General features: G+C 41.9%; 1 protein-coding gene across 1 annotated transcript in view; it reads left to right on the forward strand.

The window, feature by feature from the left end:
- The window catches only part of thada (THADA armadillo repeat containing), a 110,074-nt gene that overhangs the window by 77,125 nt on the left and 8,812 nt on the right, over positions 1-24,137 (forward strand). Inside the window, exons 32-36 of the mRNA XM_061087843.1 lie at positions 8,977-9,371; positions 13,172-13,296; positions 16,496-16,556; positions 17,520-17,670; positions 17,922-18,044. Of these exons, the coding sequence (XP_060943826.1) occupies positions 8,977-9,371; positions 13,172-13,296; positions 16,496-16,556; positions 17,520-17,670; positions 17,922-18,044 (855 nt within the window). The remainder of the gene's footprint in view (positions 1-8,976; positions 9,372-13,171; positions 13,297-16,495; positions 16,557-17,519; positions 17,671-17,921; positions 18,045-24,137) is intronic.

Genomic DNA, 24,137 nt, shown 5'->3' on the forward strand with positions numbered 1-24,137 from the left:
TGGCAGGATTGACAATAAACTTGACTTTGAGGTAGATATTGATTGACAATGGTGATTAAGACAACAACTCCCAATAAACCACTTTCAGACTAGATGTTTGTTATTGTTTTGATTAAGAAAGTGAGATTTGGGGTAATAATTGACTTTCCAGTCAGTGTTTACCGGAGGATAAAATCTGGGCTGATGGGCAAATGCTTGATACGACAATAAAAGATGAAGTTATCTTGGCGCCTGAGTGGACAAGGCCTCTCTTTCATTGGGCAGCAGCCTCACTCTCAATCAGACTCACCCTGAGTCTGGATCTCCAGCTGCCTGTACCCGCCACACAAATCCTCACCCAGGGGACTGAAGTTTGTCTTTCTCTCTCCTGGACTCGGGTCCCTCTTGCAAATGAGTTCATCTCTTAATCTCAGTTTAAATGAGATGACCAAATGAAAAAATCTAAAAAGTTTGAATGATACGGGTTTAGGATTTGGTTTTGAATGTGTTGTCATCTCTGGAGTTAGAGATCTTCTACGGTGTTTTGCCGAAGTCAACCAGTTGCTGGGGAGTTTTATAATCTCAGTGAGCAGCAACTGTGTTCCCTCCATTTGTTGTGAGTTTGACTTTGAATACTCGTACGTCAGAACAGACAACCCCCGCGACGTTTGCTGGCGAGGCTGTCCTCGGCGCTCTCCATTTAGACGGATCGTTGACAGAAGTCCGCTTCGTGTCTCGCCTGATTCAGAGAAGCCCCACCACCCCCCCACCCTAGTGTGTATGTGTGTGAGCGGGCTTGTATCTGTGTACGTGGTGTGGTTGTGTGCACATGTGCGCAGATTGGCAGGGGGTCTGCGCGCTGGAGGAATGTGAAACCAAAGGCGAGGGATCTCTGACAGATGGTGGGATTGTGCCTATGACCCAGTTTATGGAGGAGTGCTGTACGGAATGGGAAAAAGAGAGAGAGAGAGAGCGAGAGAGAGAGGAGGGGGAGGCACTTAATGTTTTTGGTCTGCCATGTGCTGAACACATGTTCGCCTTGACAGTGGAAATGCCGGGGATTTCTCAAAACAAGCCTGTAGATTGAGGAGCCGGCCTGGCCCGATTTGGCTCTGCTCCTTACATAACTAAATAAGCACCCGTTAGCTTACACACCTCTAATGCCTCTCTATTATTATCACAAGCTTGTCTTTGGCTTCAACCCTCTCCCTGCTGTTCTTTCGTTCTCTTTTTTCTTCTTCCCCTCTTCCATGAAAGCTCTTACGAGTGCCTGGCACCGGGGCCAAAGGTGAACAATCGGCTTTTTCAATATTACTTTTCCCCTTTTAACTGGCTGCCTGCATTAAATATGAACTTTGCATTTAGAAGCCAATTCCTCTCTCTCCTCTGAACACAGGTCTTTGTGTGTGTGTACGTGTGTGCGTGCACGTTTCTCTGCCTCGGGCCTTTGATCCTCGCCGACTCGTAAAAAAAAAAAAAAAAGCCCCCACCGTTCATTGCTTCATCTCTACCTCCGCCGGTCTTATGTTTCTCTGCCAGTAAAAAAGAGAAGAAAGTCGGAAAAGAGGTTTGACACAAATTACGGGAAGAGATGAGACAACAACTGGACTGAATTTGCAGTAATTTCACGTGTTTTCATTAGTGTGGTAACAGATGATGATGGTCAGGCTTCAGTCTGCCTCAAATTGTTTCCTGGTAAATCTTTTGATTGTCTGCTTAGAAAGAAATTCATGGTGTCCTCACATTAAAAGTACCACACCTTATTAGTGCCTTTCTGAGATCATACTGTTGACATCATTACAAAAGTAACAGGATATGTATGGATTATATCAGGTCAGCCTTATTACAATACTTTCAAGCTGTATATACATCGAAAGTTATTGATTGCTGTAATGGAACCTCATCTCTATATAGACCATGATATGTGCTTTTGACACACAAGTACACTGCAAAACCCACGGTCATTATTCTGTACAAATTAAATTCAGCTTCAAGTTTTGCTATTCAGTTTCCATCCCACATTTTGTTTGAAAGTTATGAAGAAAGCACCGCGATGCCTATTCCTGCTGCAGGTTTTCTCTTTTTTCCCCTGACAGACTGTCGGTTGACATACAAACACGAAACACAGCAGCGTCAAGGAAAAGACAATGGAGACTGCAAGCGAGCAAACCTGCACGTAAACAAAGGGAGATCCAAAACATCAGTTTAACAAATATTTTACGAAGGAAAAATAATTGATTCAATGCGTTTTAGGCCTCTAGGACACACTCAGGGAAAACCGCTGACTGTATATAGGAATATGTTTATTTATAAGAAAAGTCCACCGGGTACCTTTTAAGCTTAGATCCGGCTTTAGTCTTTCTGAGTAAAATAAATCCTCTTGTAATCGTTATCATGTGGGTTTATTGCAGTTAGGCAGTAACTTTAAATAATAGCTGCTTGATTTATCAAAGTCATATTGATAATAAGCTTTATATTTATATAGCACCTTCAAAACAGCTGTTAAAAAAGTGCTTCACAAAGTGGACGAGTAAATAAATCAAGCGAATACAAAACATCAGAGAGAAGAAGCATGTGAATACAATTTCGTTTAAAATCAAAGACGGCAAATGATAAAATATATAACTAATTTGAGAAACTTTGTATTGAACAATATTTTGACAGGATGTCAGTATGAACATGAGGAACAAGTACAGCGTCCCATTAGTTACTTAGTGGTCATACTATCATGCATGTCATGATCTGAGGATGTGATGTTAAAAAAAAAAAATCCTGTCCCTTAAGTTGAATCAGTTTTAACACATAAAAAACTAGGGTTACCATAATTAGACTTGTAGTATCTTTAGCATATGGGATTGATGTTCATCTGTGACAGCTTGGTTAGCCATGTCGTTCCATATTTGGATGCTCTCATTTAACTTGAAGATGTGTTTCCCAGTCATAAATATGCGCCAACCACTGCAATCCGATGTCAGGAGAGGAACTTTGGATTCGGCCACTGAAACACAACAGAACACTCTACACTTAACACACTCCACAGCAGTGACAAACTGTGGGTCAGGATGAACCCTCTGCCCCTCTCAACTATGAAAGTAATCTAATGGAAAAAGCTTTTCTTCCTAGTTTAAAATATTCAGATGAAACTAGAGAGCATCACTCTTTGGTACTTTTTCTGAGGGGTCACAAGAAGACATTGCTGTGGGTCTACGAAGTCACAAGGAGAAACTGTTGGAAGCCGCTGCCCTAGAGGAATCCGGATGGCATTTGAGCTTCTCGAAAATAAAAAATTTGATGAAAGCCCATAAAACTCATAAAATGCGGTGTAGAGCTCTTTCACGATGCTCTCAAAGTAACCTGGGATACGAGGTTATTTGCTGAAAAGCTTTCTTCACTTTGTCCTGTTTTCTCTGGCTACGCAGCCGTTGTCATATTTTAGAGTTTAACTGTTTTTAGCAGTAATTAATTTGGTCAGTAAAGTACTAAAACGTCCTCATGAATTTAGGAATCTGTCAGCTACTGTGGCTGGTAGACAAAGTCGTCATAGTTTGATGTTATTTATATCACTCAGACACTAAGGATAACTCGTAACCCCCATGCTCTCACACACACACATACATTTATATATATGTATGTATGTATGTTTGTTAACGGTAATTAGAGGGAGGGAACCCAGCAAATTTTAAACCTCCATCAGCATGAGAAGGAAGTCAGATACACACACACACACACTCGCACTCACTCCCACGTAGCGTCTGGGGCTTGTTTTTCACAGTTGGGGTAATGACGGTGGAAGCTGATGTGAAATCCAGCTGTGTGCTTGCATGTGAGAGCACGTGCGAGTGTCTGGCCAAAGCTTCTAGCTTGACACAGCGTCTTTTACCGCCAGTGGGCTGCAGACCGTCGAACGCCGAGCCAAGAAGCGAACTGACACACACACACACACCTACACCCAAGGACTCATCCAACTCTTTTGCTTTCTTTGAAGCATCAGTACAAAGCAAACTTTGAATTTACTTGCATGTGCACAAAATGGTGTTGTTGGATAGGACTTGGGTTTTCACTTAACATTTTTGTGTGGATCACAAAATGTCCAAACCTGACTCAGGAAGTATCTTCGGTTTAGGGGAGGACAATTGTGGGTAAGGTTAGCCCAGGTCTATTTAAACCAGATGTTGTGGTTGCATTTACTCTAAATATTTGACCTGTACTGTAAAACAGGCCATCACACACATACACCATTCACCTAGACATGTGAGCACCAGATGATATGAAAATGCTTTGGTTTAACGTGGCGAGTATTCAGAGTTTATTTGACTATGTACGGTTCAAACACTTGTTTTCATAGCATTAGTCCAGAGTGGAGTTTCATTTAGGGTGTCTGCACAGGAATGCTAATAACACCAGGTTAAGGGTGGTTCTCTCAAGTCTCCAGTTTCATGTACTCCGGCATCATAATTTCACAGTGGAAATCAAGAGAAGACCCTGATAACTGATCATAGCGATTCTGTTTATAATGTTTACTTTCCCAATAACTAAGTTTAGTGTGATAGCATCGGCTGCAGCTGAGGATGATGGAAATGTCTTTGACGTCATCGTTGATAAAATGAATCATCAGCTACTTTTATTATTGATTGCTTCAGTGATTTGCAAAGACAAAGTTGGAAACATTGTCATTTTAGAATTATGCTTTAATTTTAATCTATGCCTGATGTCATATCCCATTGAATATGTTTGGTTTCTGAACAAACCAGCAGTTTGAAGATATCTCCTGAGCTGTAGTGAGACTGAGCTATGTAGTTGCCCCATTCTACTCCACCTCAGTGTTGATGAGGATTTGGTGGAATCACACTCGACATATCTCTCTTTGTTTTCTTTGGTTTAAACCAGCCATTTTTTAATCACATTGATCGACTCCCCACATGCAAATAATCAACCGGGCGTAGCTGACTACACATATAACAGAATGATAATGGGGCCATTCTCCAGCACTGACTCCGGGGATAGGTCTGCCTATGTGTGAGACTACCTTAGCTTTGGGAAAGTGTTACCTTTTTCAACCAAATTTGCAGCTGTACGCAGATCTTTTACACCGCTCCCATTTCCAGTAGAGTCCTTCTTTCTGTTCTTTCCCCAGCGAGTCATGTTCTACATCACGCCGTATAGGTACACACCAGAAACTGTGAAGCACTCTCACCTCGCTGTCTTGTTACAGAGATGCAAAAAAACAATAACTACACTAATGTTTCTGGCTATTTATTTGCAAACCCCTGGAAGTTCAATGTTTACGTGCTGGAAAAGGTGCAGTGTCTATAATGGTGGCTGTGGTTGAAGGGGTAGAGCGGTCGTCCTCCAACCTGAAGGTCGGCAGTTCGATCCCAGTCTTCCCAATCTGCATGCCGAAGTGTCCTCGGGCAAGATGCTGAACCCCGAATTGCCCCTCATAGAACAAAAAAAGTGCTGCTTATAGATGCACTGTATGAATGGGTGAATGGCAAACTGTAATGTAAAGCACTTTGAGTGGTCATCAAGAAAGGGCGATATAAAACCCAAACCATTTACAAACCATTTGTACAAAATAAAGAAGAAGAAATTGGCCTGTTTACCCTCCGTCATGTTTACAACGGTGCTGATCTGAGGCCAATGGAAACCCGTCTCCACTGCAGAGTTTTGCATTTGAATGCTGAGTGTATCTACTGCTATTGCAAATAAAAGCCTAGTTTTTTACCCCTGGAAAAAGTTGGTTAAAGTAGACATGATTTACTATGACAATTTTTGGGGTAACAGTTTAATAGATAATGATAAGAGCACAATACTCTGCATTAATATGCACAATACTCTGCAATATATGCACAATACTCTCCACTTTACCTCCTTTTTTTGCACTTCTGGTTAGACGCTAAACTGCATTTTGTTGCATATGTACTTGTACTGTGCAATGACAATAAAGTTGAATCTAATCTAATCTAATAAGATAGATAGATAGATAGATTACTTTATTCATCCCCGAAGGGAAATTAAGTCGTCATAGCAGCCGGTATATTTGAATACAATAAAATGCAACACAATACAATAAAATAAAAAATATTGAGGTAGAAAGAATAAAAACAGAAACACAAGATAAATAGGTAGATAAGGTGCAGTGGCAAGATGATGGTAATAGAACTGATGATATGATGGTAATGTTATTGTTAGACAGTATATAAAAATAGTACAGTATATATAGTATTGGTATAACATAATATATATTTATATATGATAGTAATTATACCAATATAATAGCAGTATATAGTAATAATGGCAGCAACAGTATATATAATAATAATAGTAAATATAATAATAACATGTACACATGTATAAATATGTGTATATACAAGAATATACCAAGATAATGCTCTAAGCCAAAAATATTTGACATATCAAATTATTTTTCCTGAGGAAGGGGGGTGGGCGCTAAATAACAAGACAGGACGCCGAAGATTTTACACTTCAACCTTAGGGCAGTATAAATAGACCCTGGTTGCCCCCCCCCCCCCCCCCCCTGAGCTATGCCGCAGACACAGTTGTGGACATTTCACTCTTGACCCTAAAGCTCCTGTGTGGCTGTTTCCCCAAATCTCTGAAACAGCGTTTTAAGTCATCACTCCACCGACACCTGAACCAACATTTAATAACACACCAAGGTTGAACTTCTGTTTACATTTCATTCCCCTGAGTCAGACCTCATCACACAGTGTCCTGAAATATCGAGTAGTAACCGCAACCCATCGGAGCCTGGACCGGCTCCAGCTGCAGGTTTACACACGAGCTGCACAAGTGTCGGAGACGCAGGTTTAAATAAACACAGCTGTGGCAGAACAATGGCTACTCATCGTCAGACATGAAAAATCACATTGAAAATCCCAGGAATGCCTTTTTCGCTTGCTGTGGGATTGTCTTACTTTTGCCCTCTTTTGATAATCATGGAAAACAGCTTTGCATCCTCTCTTCCTCTTTCCTTCTTGCTCCCGTTAATTCTGTCTTTCTTTTTCCTTCTATCAACTTTACCTTTTTCTTTCTCGTGTGTGCGTGTGAGTGCGTGCGTGTGTGTTTTATGATTTGTATCTTGTATCTATCTTTTTAAGTAGGGTTTGAATCAGAACCATAGCTTTATAGTTGACTAGCTAATGGCTGGATGGTACATTCTAAACACATGTACAAACAAACACACACACACACACACACACACACACACACGCACACGCACACGCACACACACACACACACCAACACACACCATGTACTCCTGTGTTCCACAATGACAGACAGCCGTTTTCTCTTTGACACGCTCCCATTCACGCTCAGTCATCCTCCTCCCTTCATCATCGGTGTCATTACTGTGCCCCTTCCCTCTATTATAACCATTAGGCTATGCTTATTTGGCCCAGGACCCCCCTTTGAGGATCAGGTTCCATAGTAACCTGGCCCATCTCCACGGTAACCCAGCCCATCTCTGGAGGAATGCAGCATTTACCACTCTTTTGTCAGGCCACGTTTTGAGTGGCGCTGCAGGGCCAGATTGAGTTGCAGTGGGTTTCATAAGCTTTTTCTGTGTGTGTGTGTGCGTGTGTGTGTGTGTGTGTTAAACTAATTGAGTTGGCTGTCAAAGCGGGGTCTGTGTGGAGTCTTGGAGCAGTACTGTAGGGAGGAGCACAGCTTTAGAATGGCATTGGGTTACTCTATAGCTGCCTTGCCTCTGGATTATACTTATATTTCAGAGGAAGTGCGTGTGTTAGTGTGCGTGCACGCTTGTGTGTTTATTTGTGTGTGCATCACTCCCCAGGGTGTGTGTTCACAGGTGGTTGGGTTGGCACAAGCATGGGCACTTCCAAACAGACACTGACGCAGCCTTTCCTATAAAAGTCAAAATAGAAAGGAACAGAGGACACTGGCTTCTTCAGTCTGGTCTGTTGTCTGCATCTGTCCGCTACACAAAGTGTGTGTGTGTGTGTAGAGATGTTGGAATGGATACATCTGAAGAAGCTGAACCTCTCGAGCAAAAACAAACATCCTTTATCCTTTAACCTTATTTCCAATATACATGTCAAGCTATAATAGCTGCCTTGGTGTCTGAGGTGAATATCTCCGCTTTCCCAAATCTAGCTCCCCTTCTACTGACATCTGTCTAAGAAACACATACATTGTTCACAGAGTACCTATGTAAAAAAAGATAAAAGCAGTTTCTGCTTCTTACCCTTTTGCCCTGTGACCCATGTGGGGAAAAAAATAATAGAGACAGTTTTTATAGACTTTTTATCTCACTGATCCTCAACAACATGAATGAACAATGGGTCACAGCATTTAGTATCTTATTAAGGGATTTTTATATATTTATATATATATGTATATATATTAAGTAGAGACTTTCTGCCTTAATAACCTTATCTCAGGCTACATACTATTATATCTTCAGCATTTTTTAGTTAAAGCGATGTCCATACAAAGGATTTTGGCTCAGTATCAGTCCCTGTCCATACTACTATGGCTAAAAATGGAAATCACGTGACTACTCGTGTACACTGGGCATGTGCGTGTCAGTGTCAAACCAAAATAGGGGCAGTAGCATATACGAAGTCCTCAGTTTTCGGCTCTAAAGCTTTGGAGTAGTGTGGTAGTGTAGGTGAATCCATAGCAGACTTGATGCAATTTTAAACAAAAACATAGTAGTATGGATGTAGCCTCTTTGTTTTGGCCTTCGATTCAGCTATGAGCCTTGGTGTTTGCAGCATTAGAACTTGTCATCACCTGTAGTTTTATGCTATCAACATAAACCAACTATTTTAACGACATGCAGTGTATTAACAGAGAAAATACAGGAGGCTTGGCAAAAGATTCAAGACTTAAATCCTCTAAAAATACATTTCTATTCAAATTTTTCTAACAATCCCACACTGACCGCACGCAGTTGCAATAATCAGTTAAAATATCATGTCAGCTAACATGACATTTCCTGCTTTTCAGATTCACAGGTTGACGAGCTCCGTCAGAGGACTCTCTCCATCCTGATGGACTCAGACCTGGTCCTCTCTGATCCCTCCTCTATCACCCTCGGGCCTGGCAGCACCCAGTACCTGCTCAGTCTGGTCCGGGTGGCCCTCAGCGCCAGCATGGAGATCCCTGAGCTCTGGAGGGCTCCTCAGCTGACCACGCAGCTCCTGACATGCCTGCTGCAGTTTCCACAGTACGAGGTGAGGGAGCTGGCGCTGCAGGGGCTCCTGAGGAGGCTGCAGGAGGAAGAGGAAGAGGAGGAGGAGGAGGAGGACAAGGAGAGGAGACATCAGTGGCTGGAGGAGACCACCCTGTCCAACCTGACCGGCATGGCTCTTCACGAGACACACCCCCAGTGTCTGGCCAAGGTGGGACCACACACACATTCACACGCAAAAAACATTATGAGAGGTGCATTTATTTGTTGTGTCTTTGTTCGAGAGTCTGTATATATGTCTGGTTGTTTTATAGGACTAAGTGTGTGTGTGTAATCACTAATTTATGCACGTGTGTGTCTGTCTGAGTTTGTAAAAGGCCATAAACTGAGTCCTGTCATCACACACACACACACACAAGTTGAAGCCTTTCCAGAAACAAAAGGTTTTTCTTAGGGCTGGGCAAGTTAACTCGTTTTAATCGAGTTAACTCAAGTGATGAGTTAACTCGATTGTTTATCCGCCAATTATTTTCTTTTTTCCTGTTCTGCAGCAGTCAGCAACAGACTTTCACAAAATAAAAGCCTGACTTTCACAATAAAACAATAAATAATCAAACCTAAGTTAATGCGAGATAAAATAATTAATCGAGTTAACTCATCACTTGAGTTAACTCGATTCAAACGAGTTAACTTGCCCAGCCCTAGTTTTTCTTATTCATCACATTTTCACTGCACCACACTGACATTTGCTATGAATTGGTAAAATATCCAAATCCATCTGGCCGAGGCTTGCGTGAGAGGATAATCGGCAGCAGGGGACACGCCAAGCACTCTGGTAGTGACTCTTTCATACTCTCTGTCTCTTTCTCTCTGACATACACTCCTGAGAGGGTTTGGGAGGCTTCCACTCTAATGAGTTTTGGAAGGGAAAATGCAGCCTATATCCTGTTCTGGGGACAGAAGGTCGTATTTCAGTGCGTTCATAAAGTTGGGCCGGGGCCGCCTGCAGACCTTCTCTGTCCTTCCCTGTTACTCCTGTCGTTAACACTCCTCCAGAGCCGAGTCACCACCGCTGGGACTGTGTGTGCGTTTGCATGCTGCTGCTTCAGACATTTGTTGTGTGCCTGTTCACCAGGCACCGCTTTACAGGCCGGCAGTTAATGTTTAGAGTGTCGGCCCTGTTAAGTGGAGCCTCCCCTCCACCAAGGACACGCCGACCTAACGGGCAAGTTGCCATAACTCGCCACGAATTCAGCTGAAGCATAATGGGAGTCGGGCAAGGACCTAGTGTTGGTCTCTTCCTCTGCTCATGATGTCATCGTCAGTCCATATTGAAAACATTTCACAAATGACACACACAGGAGACTGACAGGAAAGATGGCAGCCTGTTAGACTGGGTTTAGTCATATCTGAAACACAGATCAAATATAAAGCAAATTAGGTTTACGCTAATGGTAGCCTCATGAGTTAAAGTGTCTAGGGTTAACACTAATGGATTGAGCTGATTAATAAAAAAATGTAATAAAAAAGTCTTTATAATCACATTCTAAGAAAAACAGATAGTGGTAAGCTACTCAAGCTTAAGCTGAAGTCCAGGGGGAATTCATCGTCAGCACCTGATGCTCCATGTAGAAAATAAAGAGACATCATTATTCTAGTATTGAGTGGTCACACTGTTCAAACATAACCCAGCCTAATTCAAACAGTGTATTTTAATCATTAAATCATTAATATTAAACAGAATGTTGGAAAATGTGCTTCACTGAGAGAAACGCCTTTCCCCAATGCTAGAAGAGCAAAGGCTCGAGGGTGACCTGATTTCTTTTTGCTTATTGTTGGTCATAAAAGTGGTTTATAGAGACATTACCACCAACAGCTGGACTGGTGTAATCCAGTAGAACATGATTAATTGTGGGAAACCCTTAATGCTGAACTAAACTCTGAAGCAGTGTTAGGATACATGTGCGGGTAAAGTGAATTTCAGGTTGATGTATATCAGACTACCTGGTAGCATGTAAACCGGCACTTGGGTGCTGAAGACAATAAAAGTTTGCAAAGTCGAACAAATTGACCTAATATTATGCAGCATGTAGTCTGTTGTTTTTTTCTCCCTGGTTTCTTCAACATTTTGAGTTTAACTTCTGTTAATTCAAAGTCATGTAGTGAAATTTCTTCTTGCAGCCCCTGGTTTTTGGTCAAAACCCCTTCCATTGTTTGAGGAGCTGCTTTAAGACAAGATACCAGCGAAAAGCACCTTGAGGCAGTCTGCTCAAAAAGACAGAAAGATTTAGTGTTAGACTGCAGTGCAAGCTGGGTAGAGCCTTCGTAGCTTTTTGTTTATGTGTCTGTTCCTCGACGTTTGGCGGCTGAATACCTGACAGACAGATGGACGGATAAACGGTGAAAATCCTGGGCAGGGCTGTTAAATGATATAATACCCTCAATAGTTCAAAATTGGAGGTAGATAAAACATTTTTAGCTATGCAGGGAAGAAATATTGTCTGATACAAACAGTATGACCACCATAGCCACCCGGAAAATTACAATGGGCTGCTGCAGATATTGGACACTACTTGTTGCTGCAACAGAACATTTCCAAACCACCGGTGTCCAACAGTAGGAAAAACGGACAAGTGCAGCGCCTTGTGTCTGCATTAATGGGTTTTATAGGCCACTTGGGGGCAGCGGAACAAATTAAAAGCACAATGTTTACATGGTATCGCGTTATTAAGTTGTTATATCTGTTGGCAAACTTTGGTCTCTTTACACATCCAGAGCGGTAACATTCATTTCTGGCCATCTGACAGATGAATCCAGGTCCAGCACACTGAAGTGGAGAGTTTGTGGGCCCCAAAACCAAAACTAAAACAAAGACCTTTAAGATGTTTCATAGCCCTTCACAGTTTGTTGATAACTCTCTGTGGGTGTGTCACCATTAAGCAGCCCTTTTGACATCCCATAAAGTTGTATGATCCATTGATAACATAAAAAAAATTATGAGTGCAGCTTTGAAATTCTCTACATAGTCAAAGAGCAACTCTGCTACTTGTTTCTTAAACTTAATGATGATTGTTTATAGATTGACAGAACCATCAGAACAAGAGACACATTAGCTAGCTTACTTGGCCACCTTGTCTTATCCTTACATGCACAAATATATAGTCACACACACACACACACACACACACACACACACACACACACACACACACACACACACATACAGTTGTTTACACACAGACACTGAATACACCCGCTCACCCTGCTCTCCGCCCACACAGTTCCTGTAAAGCAAGCTTTATTTTACAGCTCTAATAACAGGTTGGAAGCGAGAAAGAAATAATAATCATTGAGATATGCAGCAGGAATGTCAACATGTGTTCTCGGCTGGATGTGTGTTTTTAACAGGGGTCTCACGCGGTGGAAAACAAGTCTTTTCCTCCTCGGACTCGGTCAGCTGCCTCCCTCTCTGGAGGAGTGACCGGGCAAAGAAAACAGTATGGGAAGGATGGAGAGGAGGGGGGGGGGGGCGCAGCGATGGGTAACGGACAAAGAAAGTCAAGTTCGGGGGGTTAAGCTGGAAGATGTATAGAGAACACAAGGACTGTGTTCCCACCTGATGGGCAGATGGAGAGAATTGGGAGCTTGAATATGCCCTCAGTCATACACTCGTTTCTAGGCCTGAATGTAGTCGTCTGAGTACATGCATATAATCGTGTGTGTGTGTATGTATTTGCGTGTGTGAGAGAGAGAGAGTGAGGCAGCTGTGTACCCGTGGTTAGGGTGTGCGTAGGGAGGATCTGACCGGTGTGGTAAAAATACGCTTTGGGGCAACTTGCCAGCCTGCTGCAGAGAGGACACCAAAGCTGTGTGGATGGATGGCGCTGAAGAACTTCCCCCCACCAGTAGCTCCGAGTGTGTGTCTGTGTGTGCAGCTAAATCAGTCACTTATTTAGTATCTCTTACTCCTGTGACATTCTCTTTCTCTCTGCCTCTCCATCCTCCTCTCAGGTCCTTCAGGTGCTGTGTGTGTTCAGCTCCAGTGGTGAACTCCTGTGGCGGGATGGTGCTCAGACTTTGTCCCAGGAAGAGGTTCTTCTGCACCTCCTCACTCTGGCTCAAAACTCTGTTCACAGGTCAGACAACACACACGTTTCCTGGTCAAATATCCTTCATTATCCCAAAGTTATTTTATTATAATAATATAAGGTTTCCTCTGAATCAGAAGATTAGTGTTATTCCAGGTCTGCTTATAGGCCTCATCCATAAGGTTTCAATCTTTTAGTAACTATACAAAAAGTACCTTGAGATTTTTTTTGTATCAAATCACATCAAAATGGGGTATGAGTTCAAAAGTCTTTTAATGTCTCATTAACTCTATTTTTAAAAGTTCTAAAATGAAATAGCTTTTTTTTTTTTTAACTGCATCATGCCTATTTACGTCTCTGAAGTTCAACACAAAGCTATGGAGGGTACTTTCATTGAAATGTATCTTGCATTAATGATGGACTGGATATCATGGCATCCTGCAGTTAGACAGATTTGCAATCTGGACCAAAGTTGTGGATCAAGCAACGCTGCCAGTGCCACACTACTAACTTGGCTAAAAGTCAATGGGACTGCATGGCCCATGCAAGGTGGCTACCTGAATCCTAATGATTAAACTCTGACCTTGGGCGTTTTCTCAATCCAGATGAAAATAAAAAAAATTCCAGAGGAGATTCTGTACAGTGGGTACCAAGATACTGTCAAAACAGAGAAAACACACATGGGAAAGCCGAACAGTCCATCAGTCCACCTAGCATGATTTGTTATCCAGTTAATCTTCATTGTCCAGTTAGTTTTGGATATTTCTAAGTTTTAAGTGTTATAGCAGCAAGAGATGGTCAGGTAAGGAAATGTGTAGTTAATGAAGAGTGAGATGTAGGGGAGGAGGAGGAGGAGGAGGACAGCAGCAACAGGTGACTTACAGATAACATAAAGAGCTTTATATTGTTAATTTATTTATTTGACATTGTACTACAGACAAACATGATGCAACCACGTTCTCCATTTGCTGTTTTTTGTTCTGGCTCCCTGTGGTTTGTGAATGAGCCCTCACTCTGTTGTGTCAGGTGGATTGTCAGGCATCCATTCAGAGCCACAGTCCATGGAGGAGAGACACACAGGTTCCCTCGCTGCACCCGACTGCCTGGAGTCGTTCATGCATATCCAGTCAGAGAGACTTGAAGTTTTTAAAAGTAGGCAAACAGAGAACTGAAAATGTGGATGAAAGCTGATCTTTCTGCTCTGAGAGCCTGTCATCAAAACATTATTCCTAAATTAGTTTCAAATGCCAGGCTCCCACTATTACTCCAGTGAGAGCTTACAAGTTCCTGAGTCCCAGGCCCTCTCTTACCACAAACCGATTTGGCTCGAACCGTTCCAGTGTTTGTGTGTGTGTGTGTGTGTGCTTGTACTGTAAACCCTTTGACAGACACACACACCTTCCTTGACAAGCCACTGCTGTACTATTCTCACCCCGACAAGAGAATACAGACCTGAATGAGGATTGGATTACAAAGGCTTTTAGCCCTGTAAAGCCTTTTCCTGGTCACAATCTCTGGACCCAGGGATCCACTTTCCCTTTGGAGTTGCCCCAGGGTTTTGATTAGAGCCAGGCAGGGAGGAGATTGGGTTGCTGGCTGCCCTTGTCTGCCATGTGATTGAATGGCACTGGTGCTATTGTGATCCATAATGCACTGGTGAGTACCAGCACACTTCTTTTGTGGATTGTAAGTCAATACAGTTGAGTGATATTTGTGTAGTTGACCACACTGGAGTGTTATGTTTGCCAGTGTACGGCTGCATTTTTTCTGTCAGAAATATCAATGGTAACCGAGCCTGACCCAGACCTGATAGGCCTTATGTTTAATGTCCCGATCTGATCCCAGCGCGGTTAATGTGAGCTGAACCACTGGGTAAGTGTCACCCAGTCATGCAGTTGTTGTGACCCGTTTACCCGGATTACTCATGTGTGGGCACCTTGTAAATGACCACTAAAAGGCATTGTTTTATATAGGCGATAGGTCACTTGTTTTAACTATAGTCTGTGATTACAGAGGGATCTCCGGGTTCTCACACAATTCAGAAAGGAAGCAAAAATATCTTGGATATAAATTCTACTATTTTGTGCATTTGGAGCCAGAGTCTACAGAATAGCGATTGAGGATGGAGCCGTGGTATCAAGATTCCACAGATACACGTGCTTGACCAATCGTGTGTCAGTCTAAGCTGTTAACCATGACGTTTCACTTAAATTTTATAGATTCAAATAAATTATTAAAACTAAGCTTACTGGAGAAAAGGGAAATTAAACCATCCTCACTGTGATAGTTACTACCTAAAATGACAGAAAACAATCATTGAGAAAATGTAATTTTATGTGTACCTTAGTTTGTCATTTCTGTCACTCTACTAACAGGGAGGAGGTGGGATGTATGATTTATTCTGCCACCTGGGGATGATCAAGAGTTTTAGTTTTGGGGAGCTTTCATATGGTCGGTCTTCACACAGACAGAAGGCAGCAGTTGCTCTCCTGTTTCACACATTAACAGCAGTGATGAACTGGTGGACTCACAACCAGCAGGTTAGACGGGTTAGGCTTCTAGGAAATGTTTCGTGCTGCAGACGAGGCAGGTTGATTATGTGACGAAGCAGTACACAGATTATGTGATCAATAACTTCCAGAACCTTTGCATGCAATACTAGACCTCTGTTGACAGCACATCAACACTGGTGTTGGCCCTTATAACTTAAAACACTCAAATCTCGGTGTCTTTCCAAGTTTACAGATTTGTCTGTAGTGACGTACATGGCAGCTCTTTTTTCATCCCGATATTTGTTTTCTTAAATTTCTTTTCAGTTACAAGTCTGTGGGTTTTAAAAACCTCTGAAGGTTTCCCTGCTGTAATGCATCCCGCTAGGCAATAGAAACTCACAGCAACTGACTCGTTTATTCCTGTTCTCACATACCGCCCCTCCAGATAATTTCAGGAGGTTATCTGGAGTTCATTGCAGGTTTGATAGCAGCTTGACAGCTGTAATATTAAGCAACCAAAATTACGTAAATAAATCTCCAATGTAATGGATTGAATAGTGAAGCTAAGAACCTTCATGATCCACTACATTGATAATGGTCAATTTTATACAAAATATTTATGAAAATTACTTTGCACCCTGTCCCTATTTCAGTTAAGAGTTAAGAAAACAACTTCCCATCTGTGAAGGGCAACAGATAATAAGCTGATTAAGTTGAATATTTAGACATTGAACGTGTTTGACTTTGTGTTTCAGTGTGGAGCTCCAATGCGCTGCCCTGACCCTGATGTCTCAACTGGTGAACTCTGACCCAAAGGTAAAGAATGATTAACATGTATGCTTTAATCATTTCTGACCACACACACAGGAATCTGTTGATATTCCTATAGAGTTTGAACTGACTTGAGATACAGAAATGCACAAGAATGATGTGAGAGTTGTCACAAGCAGCCGACAGCCATGCTGCTTCATTTTGGTTGCAGCTAGTAGCTTAGCATTCTACTCGTTGCCCTCACTCAAGGGCTGAAGAGTCATTACACGGTGAATCAAGATGAGGAGGGAACACACCTTTTATCTCAACACACTTTTTAACTTTCAATAGTAGGTGCCACTTATAGCACAAGCAATTACATTGAATTGCAATAATTACTGAAACAGCCATTATCACTGTTATTAGCTCCACATGTGCTTCTACCATGATTGTTTGACTGAGAATTTGTTTTTTTCTAAAAGGAAAGAGACATGCCCTTCATGTTCTTAATAATGTTATTTGGCTTTTTTTGGGACCTGCTTCTCCAGTATTTTTGTTGTTCTGGGTAGTTTCTTTCAGCCTCTAAAGACCATAGGAGCAGCTTCAATGTTCAGTGAAGCTCAGCAACAATGAAAGTTTGACAAACAGGAAGTAATTCTATCAATGTTGTTGCCATAACCGAGGTCTGCACCTGTAAATGCCCGCTGCCCCCACCCCACTGACTGCTACAGATCACTAGTCGCCAGTTTATTAAATATGTTTTAATGTTAGCTTGTCCAAATCACACCAAACTCAGTACTGCAGTTCCCACGACCACTAAGATGCCTAGCCAACTGTCTTGCAAAAGCACCTCTGAGAGATAAATGCTGTTGATCGTATAATTTTTTTACCAGAAATGTTCACAAAGTGGGTGTCATCATTCATTCATCTTTGATGCATCGCAGTGGAATCTAGATCGATACATTTAAAAGCCAAAGGGTTATTGTTATTAATCTATAAAAAAATGTCTGTTTTGATCTTGATTTCTAGGTTGCAAGTGCAATGTCTTGTTTTGCTCAGTGGGGGGCGCTGGTGTGCTCATGCTGCAGTGAGGAGCAGCCGATGGAGGTGAAGCTGATGGCCGCCAAGGTGTTGGTCAACTGCACAGAAGCTCTGCTGACCAACCCTCATCTGCCACTGGGTGAGTCTCAAATGCGATTGAACAAAACACAACGTCGCACATCGCAATTCAACGTAACACAACTTAACACGATGTCCAACTCTGGTGCAGTTACGATAAATGCTCTGATGAAAAGGCAAATGATAACAAGTCCAACCTCTGTTGCAAAATATACATTTTAAGTAATTTTCTGAAAATATGTTGGTCTGGAACACAGAATCAAAGTAAGACACGTGTGTGTGTGTGTGTGTGTTTGTCTGTGTGTATTTCAGGTCTGTTTACTACAGTTTCTCTGTGGAGGAGTCTGTTCACTTTGCTGCAGGATGAAGACCATGAAGTCCGAGATTCAGCCTCTGATTTCATAACTAATGTACCAGCACCTCTGCTCAGTAAAGGTACACACTCACTGCTCAGATTGGAGATGATTGTGCACACGCACACACACACACACACGTAGGCTTATAAATCATGCGTAAATACACCTTGTCAGACCTGTACACAACCATGGTAACACACCCATGTTCACATTTGCTTCCTCGGGGGTTCACATGCACACTGACTCAGATACAAACACAGCAGAGTCAGTGCAGAGTGATATTGCAATGAAATACACACACACACACTCCCTTGTATGATTAAATAGACACACACCAATATAAAAAACACCACAAACACATGCTGATGTTGAAAGCGGTTGATGACATCATTTCGAGCAAAGGCTGGTAAAGAATTCCTGTAATGAAGGGCGCTAATTCTAGTTTGGCAGATGGGACACAAGAGTGTAAGAGTGTAAGGGTGTTTGTGTGTTTCTGTGTGTTTGGGTGTGTGTGCTCTTGTACAGCTATCTTTGTGAGGACCAGGGTTGAGTGTACAACCAACGGACTGAGGACATTTTGGGAAAGTGAGGACATTTGGGCCGGTCCTCACTTTGTGACCCCCCTTTAATGGACTGTTTGGGGGTTATGACTGCTTTTTAGGGTTAGGGTTAGAATTAGGTTTAGTTTAGGTTAAGGGTTTGGGGCTAGGGAATGCATTATGCCAATGCTGTACAAACTTGTGTGTGTGTGCATGTGCAGATGTATATCTTTTCTGAGAATGTCTGAGGTCAGTTCTCTGAAGAATGATATGTTGCCCAGCCTAACTCACAAATACCTCAGGTATTCAGACACCAGTGACTGGACCCTCACAGTTCTCTGCGTCCTTCTTAGAGAACATAAAGCTGCCACCTATCAAGTGTCCCCCTACAAACAGCCACAGTGCTACTTCCTGTCGTCACCACACTCACTTCCTGTATTTTGGTAGTTTTACTCCCTGCACCACCCTTATTGTGTCTGTTGGTACTGATAGTATCTCATAACATAACACAAGATAGAAAAACATCTCCTCTAAAGTCTCTGCAGCCCCACATGGAAACGCTGTTTATGGACGGGAGGGCAGAGTCATGGGGGAAGACTCAACTCCAGCTCGTTTCAGCTGAAGCCTGAAATGGACTCTGTTTTTGTGCGTGTGCGTGCGTGTGTTTATGTGTGTGTATTTATGTACATAAGGCCAGACAGCTTCAGATAAGCTCTCAGTTAAAATCTGATAAAAGCTCGACAACATGACTAAGATGGAGAAGGTTTCTCTACAACAGGAAGAGAACACAATAGACATGATAACACACTGGGTGTCCGTATGTGTGTGTGGGACTGGCAACGGCTGGTCCTCAGAATGTAAGCATAAAATTGAAGGTGGGTACGTGTTAAGCTTCGAGTAAGGCAAGTAAACGTTATAGTTAAGGTTTGAGTATGTCTCCAAGAAATGAATGAAAGGATGTGTGTGTGTGTGTGTGTGTGTATAGAATCGAGTGGGCTATCCTCCTTTGTCCATATCCACTGTTCATTTGGAGATTACAGTGTTTCTCTGTGTGTAGGAGGCGTGGTGTGTGTGTGTTACTTACCGTAAACCCGCCTACATTTCCTCCTGGATGCACTCTGGGTAATGAGTGTGAGTGTTTGTCTCTATTCTTTTGTGTGGCCGTTCACCCTCCAGCCAAGCCGCTCAAAAACTTACTCCAACCTCCAAACTGACCATGAAAATTGCACAGAATTCCTAGTTTATTTCAACACGTGCCGCACACACTGCAGGAATGTGTGCACAGCGCAGAATGAAGAAAAGTAACGGTAAATTGTCTTGAATCAAATGAATGAATGAGTTGGCCAGTAAAGTAGAGTTCTTCATCTTAATGAAAAACGACAGAAAAACCCCAAAGAACTCACATCCGAGTGACTGTTGAAAAGTACAATTAAAAATCCTTCACTGGAAAAATATTTCATCATACTACTTTTAAAACTTAAACTCAAGCGATGTTCTAAAATTAAATACAGAACAGTGAGTGGGGAGCGTTTTGGTTCTTGTTGAGCTATGGAAAAAAATGTCATGCAGTCATCTTGTCTTTAAGAATGCACTTACTGCTGTCACCAGGAGAACAGATCTAGAGCTGCGTTCCACTGCAGACACTTTTCCTAGGAACTTAAAACCTTTGCAGGAAATCTCGCACAAGTCCCAGAAAGTCTTCACAGTGTGGCAGCACAAAAACAACACCCTGGAACTCAAGCTATATGGAATTCGGCCATCAATCGTGTGGTTGGTTTTAACCCTAACACCTTTGCATTTCCTCCAGTGACATGTTAAAATGTCGTCACTGAAAAAGTTCCATTTACATTAAGAGGACACGAACGAGAGAAAACTCAAATCTATCCTTCCTCTTCCGTTTTAGCACTTATTCCCTTTTCCATCTGAGTTTGATATAGAGATCAAGTTGTTGTTGGGTGTATTTTATAACTTTTGGGAGAAATGGGGTATTATTGTTTAGTCTTTTTTTAGCTCAGCTGAACTTACTTTACAAACTCCTGGTCAAATGTCGGTTTTGTTTTCATGCGCTCGGCTGTTGCAGTGGTTTAGTTCACTCCCACCGTTGCAGACACCTGGTGTGTGTCTCTCTTGTTGACCTGTATAATATCTTTGGTCAGCATAGTTACCTGCTGGTGTCAGAGTGTCGAGGAAACAGAAATAGAGTAATGCAGCATGTTGTTAAATCATAGCTATAGTGTGGTGCTGTGCCAGTGGAAAAACAACTGTGTGTGTGTGTGTGTGTGTGTGTGTGTGTGTGTGTGTGCGTGTGCATGCGTAAGCGTGCGTGTGTGTTTGTTTGTTTGTGTGTATCTTTCCCGTCCCCTTCAGGCCAGCCAGGCAGTCTGCTCGGAGGGCTATGTAGTGTGTGTGTGTGTGCGCGCGCGTGTGTGTGTGTGTTTTATGACCTGCCGTTGCAGAGTCAAGTATCGGAGGTGTTAGCTGCTTCAGATGCAGGCGACGACTCCTGGCCCTTTGATATGGAGGACAGCCAGAGATGTGAGAACAGAGACGGCTTTTGCAAAACACTCATAGACACAAACGGTCATGCAAAATAGAAACCCTCCTCTTTTAGAAAGACAAGAAATATATAGAAATTCAAATGTTTAAACTCATTGTTGTGTTAATCATGTGATTATAGTCTAGCTAGCTGGACAGCAGAGAGACATGTTGATGCTGTGGTACATGAACCCAGTATACATTATAACCATTTGTTTGATGTCTTATCTGCTTTACAGCAAAAAAAAAGTGGATAAATCTTCCCAAAATGTTAAACTGTTCTTCCAAAAAAAGTTGTCCCTGGTTAAAAATGTATCTGATTAATTAATTTCATTGATGAATTAGAGCAAGACTCGCATTTCCATTAATAAACTGCTAAAAATTACTTAAAATAGATTAATTTCCTTTTACACTTAAAGTTCTGTACTTACAATTTAAATGAGTTATAATACAATTAAACCTGTTTAATCAATGTGGGAGAGAAATCTGGGCACATTCACATCAGGTCAGTGAAGTCTCTTCTTCCCAGAGCCGTGAGCCACAGTGGAGTCATTGTCCTGGGCAGGAAGAGCAAATCTAATTTAACCCCATCCTGCCCTCCAACACCCCCACACTCCCCCTCCAACCTCCCCCACCAGCATCACCATCACTGCCGCCGCCCCCCCCTCTCAAATACCTCCAGAGTAATTGGGTCTGAAATCAAACTCCGCTCACCCTCACTGGACCTCCAGCACCGTGACCGAGTCGAGGCAGGAACAGAGGGATCACTTTATATATAGAGCACAGAGGGATTTGGATCGGACGACATGTGATAAGAAGGCAGTGATTAGAAATGTGGTTAGGGGAGACAAAAGTCAAAGGACGTTGAACTGCACTGTTATCCCCCACTTTGATTAAAAACATAGGGAGCTTTATTAAACAAAATTGAACAAAACATGACAGTAATGAGACGTACACCCTACAGACCTGACAATTCAAACAACACTCATTTGATATATACTTATCAGGTCAAGTAAATCGTGGACTCTAACAATTAAATTATATAAATATATATAATGAACAGCCCCATGTGCCTCTGTACCCAAAATATTGCAATAACAAAATTATTACATTATTTCCAATTGACTATTAAATATTGAAGATAGTTTATAGTGTAACACAAGATTAACTGATAGCTGCTATTAATGGAACAGGAATTCACACACAACAGACCCCCCTGACATGTGTCTACTGAAATATCAGCCCCCACTTCTTTACCACAAGCCATCGTCACATTATCACTCAAATATTCACCATGATCAACAAAAAAAGAGGTGTACTAATTTAGATATAACATGCTTGATATTGAGAGAGTTAGATTTGTACCATTTAGATGTCTCTGCAAATTTTGAAGCTTTAGCGACAATTTGGTTAGCATAGCTTAGCATAAAGAGTGTAAACAGGGGGGCATCAAAACAATCTACCAGGACTACTAAAGCTTTCAGTTAACAAACTGTAAAGAGAAAACTATTACGTATAACTACAAAAAAATACTTCCACTGATAATACTCAGATGAAAGTTTGTTCAAATTAAAGTTAAGAAGTTATTATATCTAATTTATTTGTATGGCACCAATTGAAGTTTGGTAAACAATTTTCTTTTCTCAGCACACTGTCTTAAGTTAGAAAACAAATCTCGCCACAGGAACATTAAAGGACATGCCTGTTCAATAAAAAATGTAAATTACAATTTATTGATATAATACATAGCAAATATAACCAAAACCTTTCCCTTTTGTTCACTTTGGTGACGTCTGTTGTTTTTTTGTCTCCAGTCTTTGTGCTAAGCTAACAGCCTGCCGACTATTTCACATTCATCATACAAATGTGAGAGTGGAATCAGTCTGTCTTCTCATGAGCTTATTTCCTATTTTTTAAACTATGCAAACAATACAAATAAATACGAAGTAGCGTTCAGCTCTCTTTTGTGGCCTCACACACTCTGCTGACGTGTCCATATTTTCCAGGGCAGCCTCAGTGAACCATTATCAGCTGGCTCGCCTGAAGCAACCTCCCTGGCTCACTGTATGATCCTGTGTCCTTTCCCCCAGTTCGTTCACCTGCAGCGATGAATGGAAGCCTATGACCTGACGAAGCTGAAGGACACTCACTAAACACACCACGACCTGTTGTCTATCACTCATTTACATAGATGTACAACTGAAGGTACTTGGTGCTGCTGGAGTGTGGATTTTCAGCTCTCAACTTTCCTGTTGGAATAAAAAGCTGTTATTTCACTGTCCAGTGAAAACGCACAAACACAAGTGGTGTTTTTCGCAGGTTTCACTCAAACGGCAGCGTGGGGAAATGAGATTTTAATGATTTGGTGTGAAACAAAATCACATGTCTCAGTAATGACCGGTGGCTGCAGGCTGTGTTGGAGAAGTGTGTTTACTGTGTAAAGCAGCAGGTTGTGATACTTGACTGTGATGTGATTTGAAGATAACAGGAGTGCAGAACATCTCTGTGAAGCCGGTTCTCAGTCCAGACGTGTCAAGCGGAGGCAGACTCGTTGTGCTTCCTGTGTTACTGTGAAACAAACGCAGTCAGACCCAGATCTCATTGTAGATTCAGCTCAGACTTTGTCAGTCAAAAGATTCACACACAGAAAATCACGAAAAACAGCGTCTCAATCAGCCCCTGGTGGCTGGCTGCAGTATGGGCCATACGCCTGCCAGGTTAGCAAATGGGACCAAATAAAAACTAAAACTTTTCTCAAAGATGGCTCTGTCATTTTAGTTTCTATTACACTGATGTATGTTGAAGTGGTCATTTCTCACTAAGTTTGGTTTTAATTAGTTATTCGATGCTATAAAATATGGGGGCTTCTCCACCCGCTGATCACTACTGCACAGACTCTAGCTTTAAATTACGTCTTTGGTACAAGTTGTCAGCCTCTGCCCCCGGTCTATTTAATATATACAGCCTATGTTTGGGACAAAATAAAAAAAATGTGATTAATTTTTAGCTGCTTCCTATTACTTTAACTTGTCATTCATAAAAGCTGTGTGGATGAATAAATAAACATTTAACAAAAAAACTATAAATGATGTATATGA

The sequence above is a fragment of the Limanda limanda genome, chromosome 15 (assembly GCF_963576545.1).
Source record: "Limanda limanda chromosome 15, fLimLim1.1, whole genome shotgun sequence".
Taxonomy (NCBI): Eukaryota; Metazoa; Chordata; class Actinopteri; order Pleuronectiformes; family Pleuronectidae; genus Limanda; species Limanda limanda.